Here is a 14,127-nt window from a genome sequence, read left to right on the forward strand (position 1 = left end):
CAGAACTTACTTTCTGATGTTCCCATTTGGCTGAAACCAGGCTGGCTCTTCTCATTGCTTTCCTCGCCAAACCAGTAGGACTTAGTACAAGGGAAATACCAGGGCCTGGGGATTCCATATTGGCCTGAAAGCAAAGCACAGGTGTAAGCAAAGCTCAGCAATGCCCCAGCATCCCCGAGGTGTCCCAGCCAGACATAGCCTCCTTGACTCTCTCCTTGACACAGCCTTTGGAGACAGGACAAAATGGACTGGAGGTGGGGGAGGAGAGGCACTAACATTTGCTGAGATCTCCTGTGTATGACAAACATCTTGCACTTCTCTGAATCTTTCCAGCAACCCCACGAGGCAGGTATCATCCCCACTTTAGAGATGAAGAAACAGAGGGATAAGTAGCCTACTCAAGATCACTCAGCCAGTAAAGTGGAGGACCCAGAATTTGAACCCAGATCTGTATGATACAAAGTTGCATATCCAATGTGGGAAGTTCAGGTAGGGTACGTAAAAAACATTTCACATACACTGCCTTAGAGAAAAATCAGTAGGTGAAACCAGAAAGAGTTAAACCTCACTCTCTCAGAATTTGATCTTCTATGAAAATGTATCTAAGGCAGGTCTTGGTCAAGGAGATTTATTAAGGGAAGTACAAAAATGAATTTTTATGAATAATAATTCGATTAAAGCACAGGCAAGGGCTGAGAGCCAGTGTATCTTATTATTCACAAGCTGTACTCAGGAAACAGAACCTTTGCTGGTGTAATTCAGGGGATACAGAATTAGAGACCTGGGTCAGCATTGGGAGGACTCTCCTGGGCTGGCCGACCCAGTGTGACCCACCTGGGTTCACCTCCAAGCACCTACTCTTACCAGCTTTGTGGCCACAGGCAAGTTATTTAACTTCTTTGGGTCATAGTTCTCTCATTTGCAAAAACTGGCTAGAACAGTAACTCCCTCAGAGTAGTCTTCTGAGGATTAAATGAACCAAAGTATATAAAACACTTTGCACAGTGCCTGGCACACAGTGCTCAAGAAACAAGAGCTAGGGCTTCCCTGGTGGCACAGTGGTTGAGAGTCCGCCTGCTGATGCAGGGGACACGGGTTCGTGCCCTGGTCCGGGAGGATCCCACATGCCGCGGAGCGGCTGGGCCCGTGAGCCATGGCCGCTGAGCCTGCGCGTCTGGAGCCTGTGCTCCGCAACGGGAGAGGCCACAACAGTGAGAGGCCCGCGTACCGCAAAAGAAAAAAAAAAAGAAACGAGCTATGTCAGTACTAAGAACTGTACATTTAACATCAGCTGCTTCTCCTTGGAGACTATGTGTTTGCCATAGGTCTAAAGCCCTAACCACTTTCCAAGGAGACCCAGGCCCTGCAGAAATTCCAGCACAAAGGAAGGAAAGCACTACAGCTAGAAATTTCATTTCCCTGGCTGATGTCTAAAGCAGTGTGGAAGCTCAGGGTACCTGGAAACACAGCCTCGGTGTACCACGTCATCACCCCGTAGAGGAAGGTGTCAAAGAGCATCATGGAGACCGAGGTGGTGAGGTTGAAGCCATCTTCCTCCACGGGGCTCTCAAAAAGGTTGTCCCATTGCACCCCAATGCCCTGCTCCTCAAAAAGGGCAAAGTACTCACAGCCAAACCCAAAAGCCACAGGAGACAGCAGGCTCTGTGAGAAAGATGCAGAAGTCACTCATCCATCTCCTTGTTTCTCATTTTCCTACCACTGCTAATGTAAACGTCACCTGGAGAAAGGTGAATTTGCCAAATGGATCAATTGCAAGATATGGAAATATTTATCTACAGAGTCCCTTTAGGGGAGTGGGCTCCCTGGCAGCACATGAAGTGATTCTATTTATAAGCACTCATTATGCTCACACATTTCAGAAATGCATGTATGATGGAATGTAAAACTTTTAGAATTCTATGCTTCCAAAGATGCCTCAAGGGCTCAGCAATCCTGTACCTTTTACACACACACACGGTCCTCTCAAGCTCCCTGCTCGGCCAGTGATGGCTCAGTGTCATAGGAGCCTGTCTGGGGCTGCTGATGTCTAACAGGTCCAGACAGAGGCACCTGGAGCATCCTGCAAAAAACTCAGGACAACTCAGTCTTATAAGGACTTGCACACCCTCAAAGGCCTCTCCTCCTCTGTACAAGGGAGGGGAGTGAAGTCCGGGATTTGCAGGGAGATGGAGCACCTGCTCCTCAGTCTTGAAATTCAGAAAATATTACTCAAGTGAAACCCCATACTGGACACAAGGGAGACAAGAGTCCAGAAGGAGCCATCCCTGATCTCAAGAGCTTTCAGTTCTATCTGTGGCTGTGACTTTGTGGCGAGCTTAACATGGCCAACAGAGCTGGGAGACAAAAGGTAGAGCTGGCCTCTATTGTCTAAAGGCATTCCCCAGTGCCACTGACCGCATGCAGTGCAGTCTGACTCCCTAAAAAATACCATTTGATTCAATTCAACCAGTGTTCACTCAGAGGACTAAAAATAAACAATTGAATAAGACACAGTCCCTGCCTTCAAGGAGCATAGAATCCAGAACTGAGGTTCAAGTCCCGTTGGAAAGAGAATCTCCTATCTTCTGTTCTCAGCTTGGACTATAAAGAAGAAGTGAAATACCAGGTGCGGCTGTGACTGCAGCTACTGCATAAGGGCCAGAGTTACTCACCGCAAAGATCTTGAGTGTGAAGCCCACGTAGTCTTGCCACGCCACGCACAGGACGTAGGGCAGGTACAGCATGAAGTAAATGATGCCTCCACAGGCTGCCGCCAGGTTGGCTCTGGAGAAGAGCGTGCTGATCAGAAAGCACTGCAGGATGGTCACCACGGCGAACACGGACAGAAAGATAAACACCACACTGGGGTCGCTGTAGGGCAGCAGGTTTCCTAACTGGGAAGGAAGAGACCCAATAAGACTGTCAATAAGCAATGATCTATGGGAAGCAGCCAGGGCTTATTCCTGCTCATCTTAAAGACAATACAGAGGAACAGTGCTGTTCATTTTTCTGATGAGTGAACTGAAATCTACTGAAGGGAAATGACTAGCCCAAGACCACACATCAAAGTCATGGTAGAGCCAGAAACAAAACAAAGTCCAGGCTTGATATTCACCAAGGTTCATCTCAACAGGCAATTTTGTTCTTTGTTTTTCCAAGAAATAGTATCATCTGGATTCTCCTTCTTCTATAAGGACTAGGACTCTTGGCACCAAGAAAGAATTGTGGGAGAAAACATTTCGGAGGGCTTCTCCCTCCGAAAGCCATGGAAAATGGTCAGGCCATCTTAACATCCCCCATGAGAACCTGCTATGGATTCTGGATCCCCACAATCATCCAAACTCTGTGGACTCTTCAAGTGTCTCTCTAGCAGTTGGTTCTATTTCAGCAGGACCCACCAGCACTCAGCTGTCACCGAGTGGCTCTCACCCACCAGCCACAGGACCTCCACCCCAGCCACATAGCTCAGCCCTGGCAGTCAGACATCAGAGCGTGAGGGGGGCTTGACTTTAGCAAGAACTGCTCTGCCACAGTGTCGGGTGACCCCAGTGAAGTCCTTAACCTTCCTTGGCCTCATTTCCTTGTATGTTAAATGGGTTATTTAGTGAGGATATCACAAGACAGCACACGTATGTGCTTTACACAGTGCTTGGCAATCAGTAAGTGCTCATTTGTAATGAATAGTAGCTGGTATTAAATTAAATGTTACTTCCTTTCCCTTTGTACCCCTCCGCTTTTAAAAACATTTATTTTTTTAAACAATGCATCCTTAAATGAAACGATTGTGGAAAAAAATGGCATATAAACCTATTAACGTAAGGGGTGGACACAGAACTGCACTGTACAGAGTCCCCTTCAAGGAAGGACTTGTTGCCTGGCTGTCAGCAGACAGCCTCAGGTGTCAACCCCTCTAGGTTTGTCCCAGCTGCAGACAGCTGCCTGGCCCTGGGGCATACCCTTCCAATGACTAATTGAAGGGCCTGGGTCTATGGGGTGTCAGGGAGGGAGGCCTTGGGGTAACCTGAAGGGCTGGACGTTTCAGCTCCGCGGGAAGAGTGCCCGGGGGGTTGGCCATGCGTCACAGTTCAACTCCTCCCTCTGCTCAATCCTGCATCCTCCCCATCCCTTCTAGAGGTGTGGATCCCTAAGAAATACCCATACCCAAAGTCTGCCTCAGCCTCTGCTTCCAGAGAATCCTAACGTGCAACAATATGCTATGCTTCTGAGTATGGTTTTTAGAAATTCTGGCAGAATTACCACCTAATACATGTAGGAAAATGAGTAACTCTCAGATGCTGCCATGAACCATTGCCTACAGCATGGCGTAGTTACGCTTGTGCTCACCTGGGACACAAGACCCCTAGGTTCAGTCCTGCTTAGCTGCTAACCAGCTGGGTTGACGCTGGACAAGTTGCTGCCCTTCTCTCAGTCTCCCCTTCCGCAACTATAAAATGAGGGAATTGCAGGGAACAGCACATATGACCCCTTCCCTTCCAAAGAATCCGTGCCTTTCTTCTGCTCACATAGCCCACGGCGGGCAGGGAGGGGCCGGTGAAGCAGCCTTACTTTCAGGATGACCACCAGCAGGCCGGCGCTCACGAGCAGGGGGATGAGGCTGCTGATGAACCAGCTGAACCAGAGGATGCTGTTGTCTAGGCCCATGATGCGCATGGTCTCCTTCAGCCGCGCCTCCTTCTCGTACACGATGCCCTTGATGATCACAGCCACAGAGTAAATCCAGGCCAACGTCATGAAGAGGGGCATTGACCGGCTCATGACCCGCAGGAAGCTGGAAGGGCGGGGGGAGGAGTAAAGGTGAGTGTAAGTCAGGCTCCTGGGCCAACACCTCTGGGTCTGCATGCAAGAGAAAGCACCAGTACTGCACCCGAGACGGGCAGACCTGTGCACCCTGACAGTTACGCTTCGTGAGTGGGGTAACGCAGTGATGAAACTACTAACAAAGTGATGCCAAAGAAAACTTCTTTGAGGGCTGGCTTTAGTAACCAGATAGCTCTCAGATGTCACTAAGCTAAATGGGGGTGAATTTAAAGTACTAACACAAACCCAACAAAACCAAAAAACTGACTCATTCTGTCATGAAAGTTCAACATCTTCAAGGTCACCTCACTATCAGCTTGCCTTGCATAACTGTTAACGACAGATGGTGCAGAAATACACTTCAGGCAGCTCTTGTCAGTAATATTTCAGATTTCCAAAGTAGAACAGGAAATGCAGTGAAGTAGAAGGAACACAGAATCTGGACTCCGAAACTCAAGGTTCAAGTCCCAGCTTTACCACTTATGCACTTACTGGCTACGTGACAACAGGCAAAGGCTCTGAATGCCTCTGACCTCTCATCGTGTTCCCATCTTAATATATCCTTTCTAGAGTAAATCTTGGTTTAGGGGGTCTTTGGAAAAGTCTTCCTTTGGAAAATACTGGCTAATCTTTCTGAAGGTGAAAAACAAGATAAATCCAGGTGACCTAGAAGAGCTAGAGTGAGCTTTGCAAGGAAATGGGTTGTTCAATGCAAAGCAGGGAGAAATACAAGGAAAGGAACCCTGCTCCTTCTGCACTCTGATCTCTACATACACACTCTCCCTCACACAACAGAGAATAAGAGAGTTTCCAGAATTCAGAAGAGACATGACATATTTCAGATGCTTGCAATAACTACACCTCTGCCTATTCTCTCTCTCTCACAAGAAATCACTGGCTCCAAAGGCACAGTCCCCACAGTGAGAACCTGGCAGCACAGTGACTAAGCACTAAAAGATTATCTAAAATGTCTAAGATAAAAAGGCCTTGTTCGGTTTTATTTGCATTATTTGAAAATGTGGTTTACCACTTATAGAGAGGAAGAAGAAAAACTGACACAAAGTCTGCTTTTATAGGTCTAGAACGCTGTGCCTCTGTGTCTGGGGGACGTGAGGATGTGTGGATGTGTTTGGCATGTGCTCGTCATGACACATTTTAAACTTGCAGATTGGGCTGATTTTGACTGAAAGGATAGAGTATAGAAAAATAAAAGTTCTGGTAACCATGGACTAGAAAGGAGTGAGGATTACTGGTGATGGGGCTCAAACTGTCAGCTACCTACATCTGGCACCTTATTTCCTGAAATTTGCACAGAATTTCAAAAACAATTTTTTTTTTTGCAGTAGCTGCAATCTTGTTTTAACCAATTTTTTGACCCGTGTCAATACACATATAAAATAAATATAATCGTTCTGTTTCCTCCCTTGACGTGTGTGTGTGTGTGTACACACCACCTGGGGACAGTGTTAACCAGTTAAGCAAAGGTGGTGGCTCGCTGGTAACTTACATGTCATCAACGTAACAGGGGTAAGGCATCTGCTGCATGTAGATGCCAGTTTTCTTCTCTGTGCCCGTCAGCACCCGGATGATTGCCTGCTCCACCACATCCTGCAAGTACGCGAAGCCCCCCCAGACGTACCGCATGTCCTCAAAGGGGTCAGCCCGAGGACCGGGGTCCCAGTACCTTAAATCAAACCACAGGCGATCAAGCATTCCTTAGAACCATACAATAAAAAAAATTCAGTCACCCACAATCCTACCACCATTACGGAGCCACTTTTCTTATTTCTGTGTCTTACTTTCTGGTCTCAGCTGACACGTACACATGTTTTTAAATATAATCAGAATGAGCAAACCACTTGCTGGTTTGGGTTTTCACCCCCCTCCATTAGCTCCCTAACATTGCAACAAGTAGATGGGCCAAAATTTACTTAACCATTCCCTTTTATCTTGCTTATTTGCTCCCTTTTATAGAAAGGGATAGTGCTAGCACAGAGAACCTAATGTCTTTTTTTCCTGTTGATTTAATTCCTCAGGACTAATTCCCTTGAATGGAAATGCTGAACCAAAAGATAATAATATCTTAAGACCTTTGAAATAGTTGTCTCCACAATGAATGAGCCAGTTACACCAAAATCATGCCACCAATTTGAGTTATACTTTGTTGGACATTTTTACCAAATTATTAGTTAAAATGAAGTACCTCCACTCACATTAGCTGCTCTTGACTTTCCCAAGACTGGCTGGTATGATGGGGGGATTCAACTTACCCATCCTTGATCTTATTCGTCCTTTCCACATTGTCGATATCCATCCGGATCTTGTACTTGACGTGATGGGGCAGCTCAACGCTGCCAGGAGCAATTCCAGTGAACACGATCCCAGCCCAGAACTTCCGCTCATCCAGTAGCTCCATGGACTTGTTGATGAGCAGAACCTCTGTTGCCACTGGTTCCAGCTTGTTCAGGTTCACACACTGAAGGAAGAACAGCCATCATGAGAACGCCGATGGCCAGGAAAACAAGTGGTGGCTAAGGCAGAATCCATGCTAAGAGAGAAGTGCTAAGTGCATGACTTTTTTTATCCTCACTCTCTACTCCTCTCTCAAGTCATTCTCCAATATTCAATTGAAAATGGGTTGTTTTGGTTTTTAACTGCAATTTAAGGGAAATGTTGGAAGTATTTAGAGGTAAGTTACCTATACTGATTTTTGTGGAGGGAAAGGGGCTTAAACCTCATTTTCGCTTCTGTTTTCTTAGTTAATTTTGACTCATAACAACTAAACAAACAGAACAAAAAAACCTTTCATTTGTCCCTATTAAGTCACATCATTTTTAGAACTCAATTTTTAAAGTGTAATCGGTCCTATTAGATTTTAGATAAGTTTCATAAGTAATGCTTTTTTAAGGGAATGCTTTGTTGCCATTAGGTATTGGGATATCAAAACACAGGAAAACCTAGAAAACGATGGATAGAGACATTCTTGAGTCAGATAGAATAAAGCTAGAGGTTAGGTCTGTTGATTTACTCATTCAGTCATTTAACTAACATTCATTGAGTACCTTTTTGTACATTACATCCTGTGTTAGGTGGAGGGATACTACTGTAAATAAGATGACACATTATTTCTAAACTTTACTCCAATCCAAACCTTATTGCACCATCTCAGAGAAAGAAGCCAAAGCCTTTTCTAAGTGGTCCGCAGAACAGATCCTCACCTCCATGAAGCGAGAGATGGTCTGGATTGCCTGGTTGGTCTCATTGAAGGCTTCTCTCCAGGTGTACACAGAGCCATTAGTGGACTGCACTTCCTCTGGCTGCTTGGCCAGAAATGCCACGATATCTTTGGCTGTCCAATCTAAGCCTTCCAATCGCTGTTCCCAAAAGTGGTCATTGCCTCTGCTGTCCAATAGCGTCTGCCATTCCAATGACAAAGTACAAGTAGTAAATACCAACTAAGTTTTGATGAGCACTATATGGTTTACAAAACCTTTTCACATACATTGTCTTTCTTTAAAATCTCCATAGAAAACTGTGAGATAGGTAACCCAGTGTTTCCATTTTACAGGTGAGAATACTGGGCTCTCGGATTCTACTGCACCTTCCCACTGCATTATATCTTCTTCCTCTTTTGAGACCCAGGCTGATGACTCCTCATAAAGACCCTAATCTCTAGATTGAATTAAGACACACCTACTTTTGCTGTTTAGTTTGGGAAAAGAATTCTGCTGTTAAACCAATATGATCTTTTCCAGTTGCAGGATGCATGGGTCATGATGCAAAGGAGGCCTGTCTTCCATTTCTTATTCCCTAGCTGGCTGGCTCTCCACGTGGGTCAACATGGAAGAGAAGGAAAACCAATCTGGTGCTCAACCAGCAGGTGCAGAGGACCAGGGCAGAGGCCTGCACAGATGTGCTGCCAGAAAAATGGGTCTGTTTCAACCTCAGCTCATGGAAAGGAGAATCAGCTGCAACTCCTTTCACACCTTTGAGAATGTACATGAAGCTCTGGCTCTACTGAAATGGAATCCCTAAGGGGCCAAACTCTGCTATTTTTTAAATCAGTCTTATTTCTACTAACATGTAAGTTTTTTCCCCATGTGGCTTTATATTTATTATTACAATGGGAGCATAATAGTTTTTATAGAGTATATAAACTATAATTTCATTAACTATTCCCATACCACAGCATTTAGTCTAATTTCCCACAATAACAATTATTATAGCAATAACATTCTCTCTCATATGGTGACTTCTTTCTTTAAAATTATTTCTGTATGGGATACATCCCTGAGGGTGTGTGAAATGCAGATACACAGGATAGCACATTTTTTATGGCTCTTACAATTTTCATTCCAAATTGTTTTCCTATAGGGAATAACAATTTATACTGTCATCAGTTAAGATATGTGTTTTTGTTAACAAAATAGGTATAAAACTGTACCTCACAAAGGTTCACAGGGGAGTGGGTTAGTGATTCTGAAATGACTTATTTGGGACTTGAACTGAGCAAATAAGACCTGAGTGAAGACACATGGCATTTGGGGTGAGGCCCTCCCTGGCCAGTGTGGCTTCTCAGCAATATGGCCTCTCAGCAATATGGCCAAGGAGGGCAGCAAGGCTGGAGTGACATGCCCAGTGAGATCACTGATCACACGGCTGTTCTAGGGCACGAGAGGGGCCGGGAGACCAAAGATCCCCCTCAGGAGCAGTGGCCAGGGAGAAAGCAGAGGCTTGGGATGAAGGAGACAAACAGCAGCTCAGAAAGGAGAACAGTTTAATATCAGTGGGTTACATGACTCAATGGAGAAGCGCCTCCAGATATGTGGGGTGATGCGACGGGTGTAGACAGAGCCAGAGACAGCAGAAGATAAGAGCTACCACAGAGTAGAATGGTAGCTGCCAGGGGCTGGGGGAAACAGGGAGGTCAAAGGGTATGAAGTTTCAGTTTTGCAGTACAAAGAGTTCTGAGGCCCTAATGTACAGTGTGGTAACTATAGTTAATGATACTGTCCTGTATACTTGACACTTGCTGAGAGGTAACTATGTGAAGTGAGGGACGTGTTGCTCACCTCCATTATGGAGGTCATTTCACAATGCATACATATATCAAAACACCAAGCTGTACACCTTAAATACATACACTTTTAATTTGTCAATTACACCTCAATAAAGCTAAAAAAATAAAAAAGAAAGAAAAGAAAGAGCTACCCCAACAGACGCAGAAGTCTCAAGCATTGCCTTGTGTACCAGACACAAGACTGCAGGGGTTACAGAGGACTGAGTGGCCCAAGCTTGTGGGGTGAACAGTAGAGAAGAGAAAGCAGCTGAAGGAGGCTCCTTCGACTTCCGCCCACAGGCTGATGAGTCCCCATTTGGTGTCTCAGTCTAACCAGCCCCCTACACTCCAGGCCCCAATACCCACTGGCCTGTTGGACATCCCCACCGTCCACCAGCTAGAAATCAAGAATCATCCTGAAGCTGCCCTCTCTTTCACCCCTCCACAATCAAGCAGTCACCAGGCTTTGCCTCCAGCCAATGCCTTGGCCACCTACTTGGATAGCCTCCGCCCTGGACTCTGCCTTCCACCTTTCCCCTCTTCAATCTACCTGTCAAACCAGAGTAATAGCTCCCCTTGCCTAGCACCCTTTCATGGTGCTCCAGAGCTTAAAGTAAAGGTCCTTGGCTTCACGCCCAAGGCCCTCCAAACCACATGCCATGCTTTTCTCCCCAGCCACAGCTCCTCCATTTCCTGTCACACATCCTGTGTTCTCCAGCAGGATTCCTAATGAATGCCACGGCCATGTTGGCAAGCGCCTTGTCCCAGAAGAACTGAGAGCCTGTGAGCTGCTGGAGCATCCAAACCCAACCCTCTATTTAAGAGTAGGGGAAGCATCTATCTGCCTACAGACTAAAACTCATGGAGTTCCTTCAACAGGGACCCTCACCATCCTCTGAGACGCAGAAGGAGAGAAGTCCAACAAGTAGAAATGTACATTCTAAGGAGAGGACCAAGAAGAAGACACCTGAGAGCACACCTAAGTCTATGGCACTGTCTGTGGCTGGACCACTTGAATCCCTTTTGGAGGAGAGACTGGAGTCCAACAGAGATCCATCCTTGAAGGGCATAAGTTGTTTTTATCATTATTAGTCAGAAGTATTCAGTCAATCCATACAAATTATTGTTCATGTTTTTCTGACTAAAGTCCCTTGGTTTTTAAAGGCTCCCAATTTAAGAATTAAATTGCAAGACTAGCGCAACAAAGATGACTCCAGCTTTCCCCTCATTGGAAGACCACCTGCGTATCGTCCCTCCCAGGGCATCAAGGGACAGTCCTCAGCCTGGGAGAGCACCTCTCAGGGTAGATACCTCCTCTAATACCTAGCTGCCCCTCCCATCAATGAGGTGTCAAGAAAAGAAACCTGGCAAAATCCATTCGTGCTTCTTAATAGCAGCAGGAAAAAAGGAAGAGGCCTCTCTCACCATGGAGAGAGGAAATAGTCTAATGATTCTCTGACTCAGCCCAAGGCAGGATGATGCAATTAAATGGCACTCAGGCTCAGGCAAAGGAGACATTCCATTCTTGCTCAGACTCCTCTGCTTTTGAATCCAATTGTCTCTAGAGCATTTATCCCTTTTCAAGTGGTTCTGAAGAACTAAGTGCAATTCCCCTCCATGCAGCAGCTCTACACTCACACGGTGCCTCGGGGAATGAGTATCTCAGGTCAGACCAGACCTTTGCTCACATACACCTCTGTCCAAGACCCACTAGGACATAGTAGGGCTAAGTAAGATGCTGTGGCTCTAGAGCCAGAAATGAAAATAATCAAGGTCCTGTAATCACCAAACTCTTGCTCCAAATACCAGCCCTAGGTTTCTTGGAAATCTGATTTTGACTATCAGACGCATTGATGCTGATGTGCATGAAATGGTGTGATTTGTGCACCGTCACCTGTAGCTCTGCCAAGTGATGGGCCTGTGGCTTGAGCGATGCTCAGTACGCCTGCACTGGTTCAATGTAAAGAATCCTCATCTCAGTGACTTCTGGGAAAGTAAAGAGCATCAATCAGGTACATGGTAATCAGAGGGACACTCACCCGGACAAGGTCCATTTCTGGGCTGCTCTCCATGAAGGTCCAGATCTTGGGGCTGAGCTCTTGCCACATGCCTTCCAGATCATGAAACACAGCCAGTTCCTGGAAGGTCTTATTCACCTGGAATCAAACGGGGAGCCAGGGGCAGCAAAAAAAAAAAAAAGAAAAAAAAAAAAAGAGAGAGAGGGAGGTAGAGACATGAGAACTCAGCTGCTCCCTGCAAAGATGTTCCATCACAGAAGCCCTTTTCCAGTCCTTCCCATTCCCAAGAAGTGTCTGCCTGCAGCAGTGATTCAAATACCCAAGGCTGGAGAGCTGGCCCTCAACAGTCAGCTTGGGCCTGAGTCAAACTGGAGGTTCTCACTCTGGAAATCCCAGAAGAGCCATGAGTATACTCAACACACGCCATCTGAAGCCACCTTTATATTTTTGTCCGTAATTCTAGGAGGATTCTGTAGAGCGCCTCTTGGGCCCAGGCAGCTTACCTCAGCCATAACCTGCCTTGTGACTGGAGTGTCAGGTGTATACAGGATCTTCCCAACAAGCAGAGGCTTGAGAGCTTTCCATATGATGCGGGAAAGAGGACTGGACTCCAGATTCTTCATCAAATCATTGCAATAAGGAGCTATGAAGAGGATGAAAGGCAAATATTTGTATGCATGCTCATGTACTTGTAGGAACTAACAAGAGCTTTGGAGCCAGCTGGTCAGTCATGGGTTCAAATCTCAGCTCTGCCACTTAATGGCTATGTAACAACATCACTTGTCTAAGCCTCAGTTGGCTACTCTGTAAAAATAAAGTTAATGACATCTACTTGGCAGAGATGCAGAGAGGATTAACTGAGATGCTATCTGTGGAGCCCCTAGAACGATACTTGATAAATAATCAGAGCTCATTGTAACACTGATGATGGATAACTCACAACTGAGACAATATGGAAGACTGTTTTTTATTATGCACAATCCTTTATAACTCTAGATTTATAACTCTAGATAGCTTGCACCAGTCCTCACCACTTTGTTTTTATTGGAAACAAAGAGCTGAACTCAGACTTTAGTTTTCAAGCAGAAATTTTAAATGTCCCTTTAATTAATAGGTCTTATCACAAGTATATGTAATAAATGTAATAAACATCCCAAACTGAAAAATCCAAATTTATAACAGACAGTAGGGTTTGATTATCCAGGAGGATTCCTGATTTTTAAAAAATTTTCATTCTGGGGCTTCCCTGGTGGTTCAGTGGTTGAGAGTCCGCCTGCCAATGCAAGGGACATGGGTTCGTGCCCTGGTCCGGGAAGATACCACGTGCCGCGGAGTGGCTGGGCCCGTGAGCCATGGCCGCTGAGCCTGCGCGTCCAGAGCCTGTGCTCCGCAACGGGAGAGGCCACAGCAGTGAGAGGCCCGCGTACCACACACAAAAAAAAAAAACTTCATTCTGGGTTCTTTTAGATACTAAGTATCCTCTACATGCTACAAACAATTTTTTTTTAAAGAGGATTTTCTCACAGTTATATCTGTTGTGAAAATGAAGATTCCCTTGGGTTGACTCACAAAGTGAGGGAGCAGAGGGGATGGCATTTCAGAAAACTGCCTACAGTTCCCTTCCCTTCAGGCTCGCAAAGTAACCTGCCATGTCTGGAGTGCTTCACTCCAGACAAGAATAAAAGGTTCTTGTGTCACAATAACGCACAAAAAGCCACCTCACTCAGTGTCTGAAAGGCACACCTGCAGTTAGAAATGGAGAAAGGCTCACTTGCATCATATTTTCAATGAAAACGATGCCCTTGTCTAAAACTGTAACACTGGCTCCTGGCTGCCACCAGGCACAGGACACACATGCCCACAAAACTGCCCGAGTGTGGGGAACAAATATGGAGTTACAAGGTTCTTCAATGTCACCTTGCAGCTAAGAATCACAAACAGCAGATCACATGTCCCAGTCTGATGGCACACACACACCACCATGAACAGGTATTTTGGAGGCCACGTGGTTTACTGAAAAAAAGCATGGAGCCAGGCAGATCTGGCTTAATCCTGGCTCTTGCCGATTAGCTATGGTGTGGCTTTGACCAAGTCACTGAAACTCTCTGAGCCTATAAAATGTGGGGTTATAAAACCTTCCTCGCAGGGTTATTGTAAGGGTTAAATGAGATAAGTTAAATAAAATGCGTAGTACATAGGAAATGTTCCCTAAATGTTATCTTTTAGTATTGC

The 14,127-nt window shown here is 45.7% G+C and overlaps 1 protein-coding gene across 5 annotated transcripts in view; it reads right to left on the bottom strand.

Annotated features, from left to right (window-relative positions):
• Nucleotides 1-14,127, bottom strand: part of ABCA1 (ATP binding cassette subfamily A member 1) — a 140,221-nt gene that overhangs the window by 41,737 nt on the left and 84,357 nt on the right. For all 5 annotated transcript variants that reach the window (XM_082645345.1, XM_082645342.1, XM_082645344.1 and 2 more), the window contains 9 exons: nt 12,399-12,538; nt 11,917-12,033; nt 8,037-8,234; nt 7,089-7,294; nt 6,326-6,502; nt 4,567-4,789; nt 2,673-2,894; nt 1,458-1,662; nt 11-124 (listed from right to left, as the gene is read on the bottom strand). In XM_082645345.1, coding sequence (XP_082501471.1) covers nt 11-124; nt 1,458-1,662; nt 2,673-2,894; nt 4,567-4,789; nt 6,326-6,502; nt 7,089-7,294; nt 8,037-8,234; nt 11,917-12,033; nt 12,399-12,518 — 1,582 coding nt within the window. In that variant the 5' untranslated portion in view covers nt 12,519-12,538. The remainder of the gene's footprint in view (nt 1-10; nt 125-1,457; nt 1,663-2,672; nt 2,895-4,566; nt 4,790-6,325; nt 6,503-7,088; nt 7,295-8,036; nt 8,235-11,916; nt 12,034-12,398; nt 12,539-14,127) is intronic.

The sequence above is a fragment of the Mesoplodon mirus genome (genome assembly GCF_964341445.2).
Source record: "Mesoplodon mirus genome assembly, chromosome: 1".
Taxonomy (NCBI): domain Eukaryota; kingdom Metazoa; phylum Chordata; class Mammalia; order Artiodactyla; family Ziphiidae; genus Mesoplodon; species Mesoplodon mirus.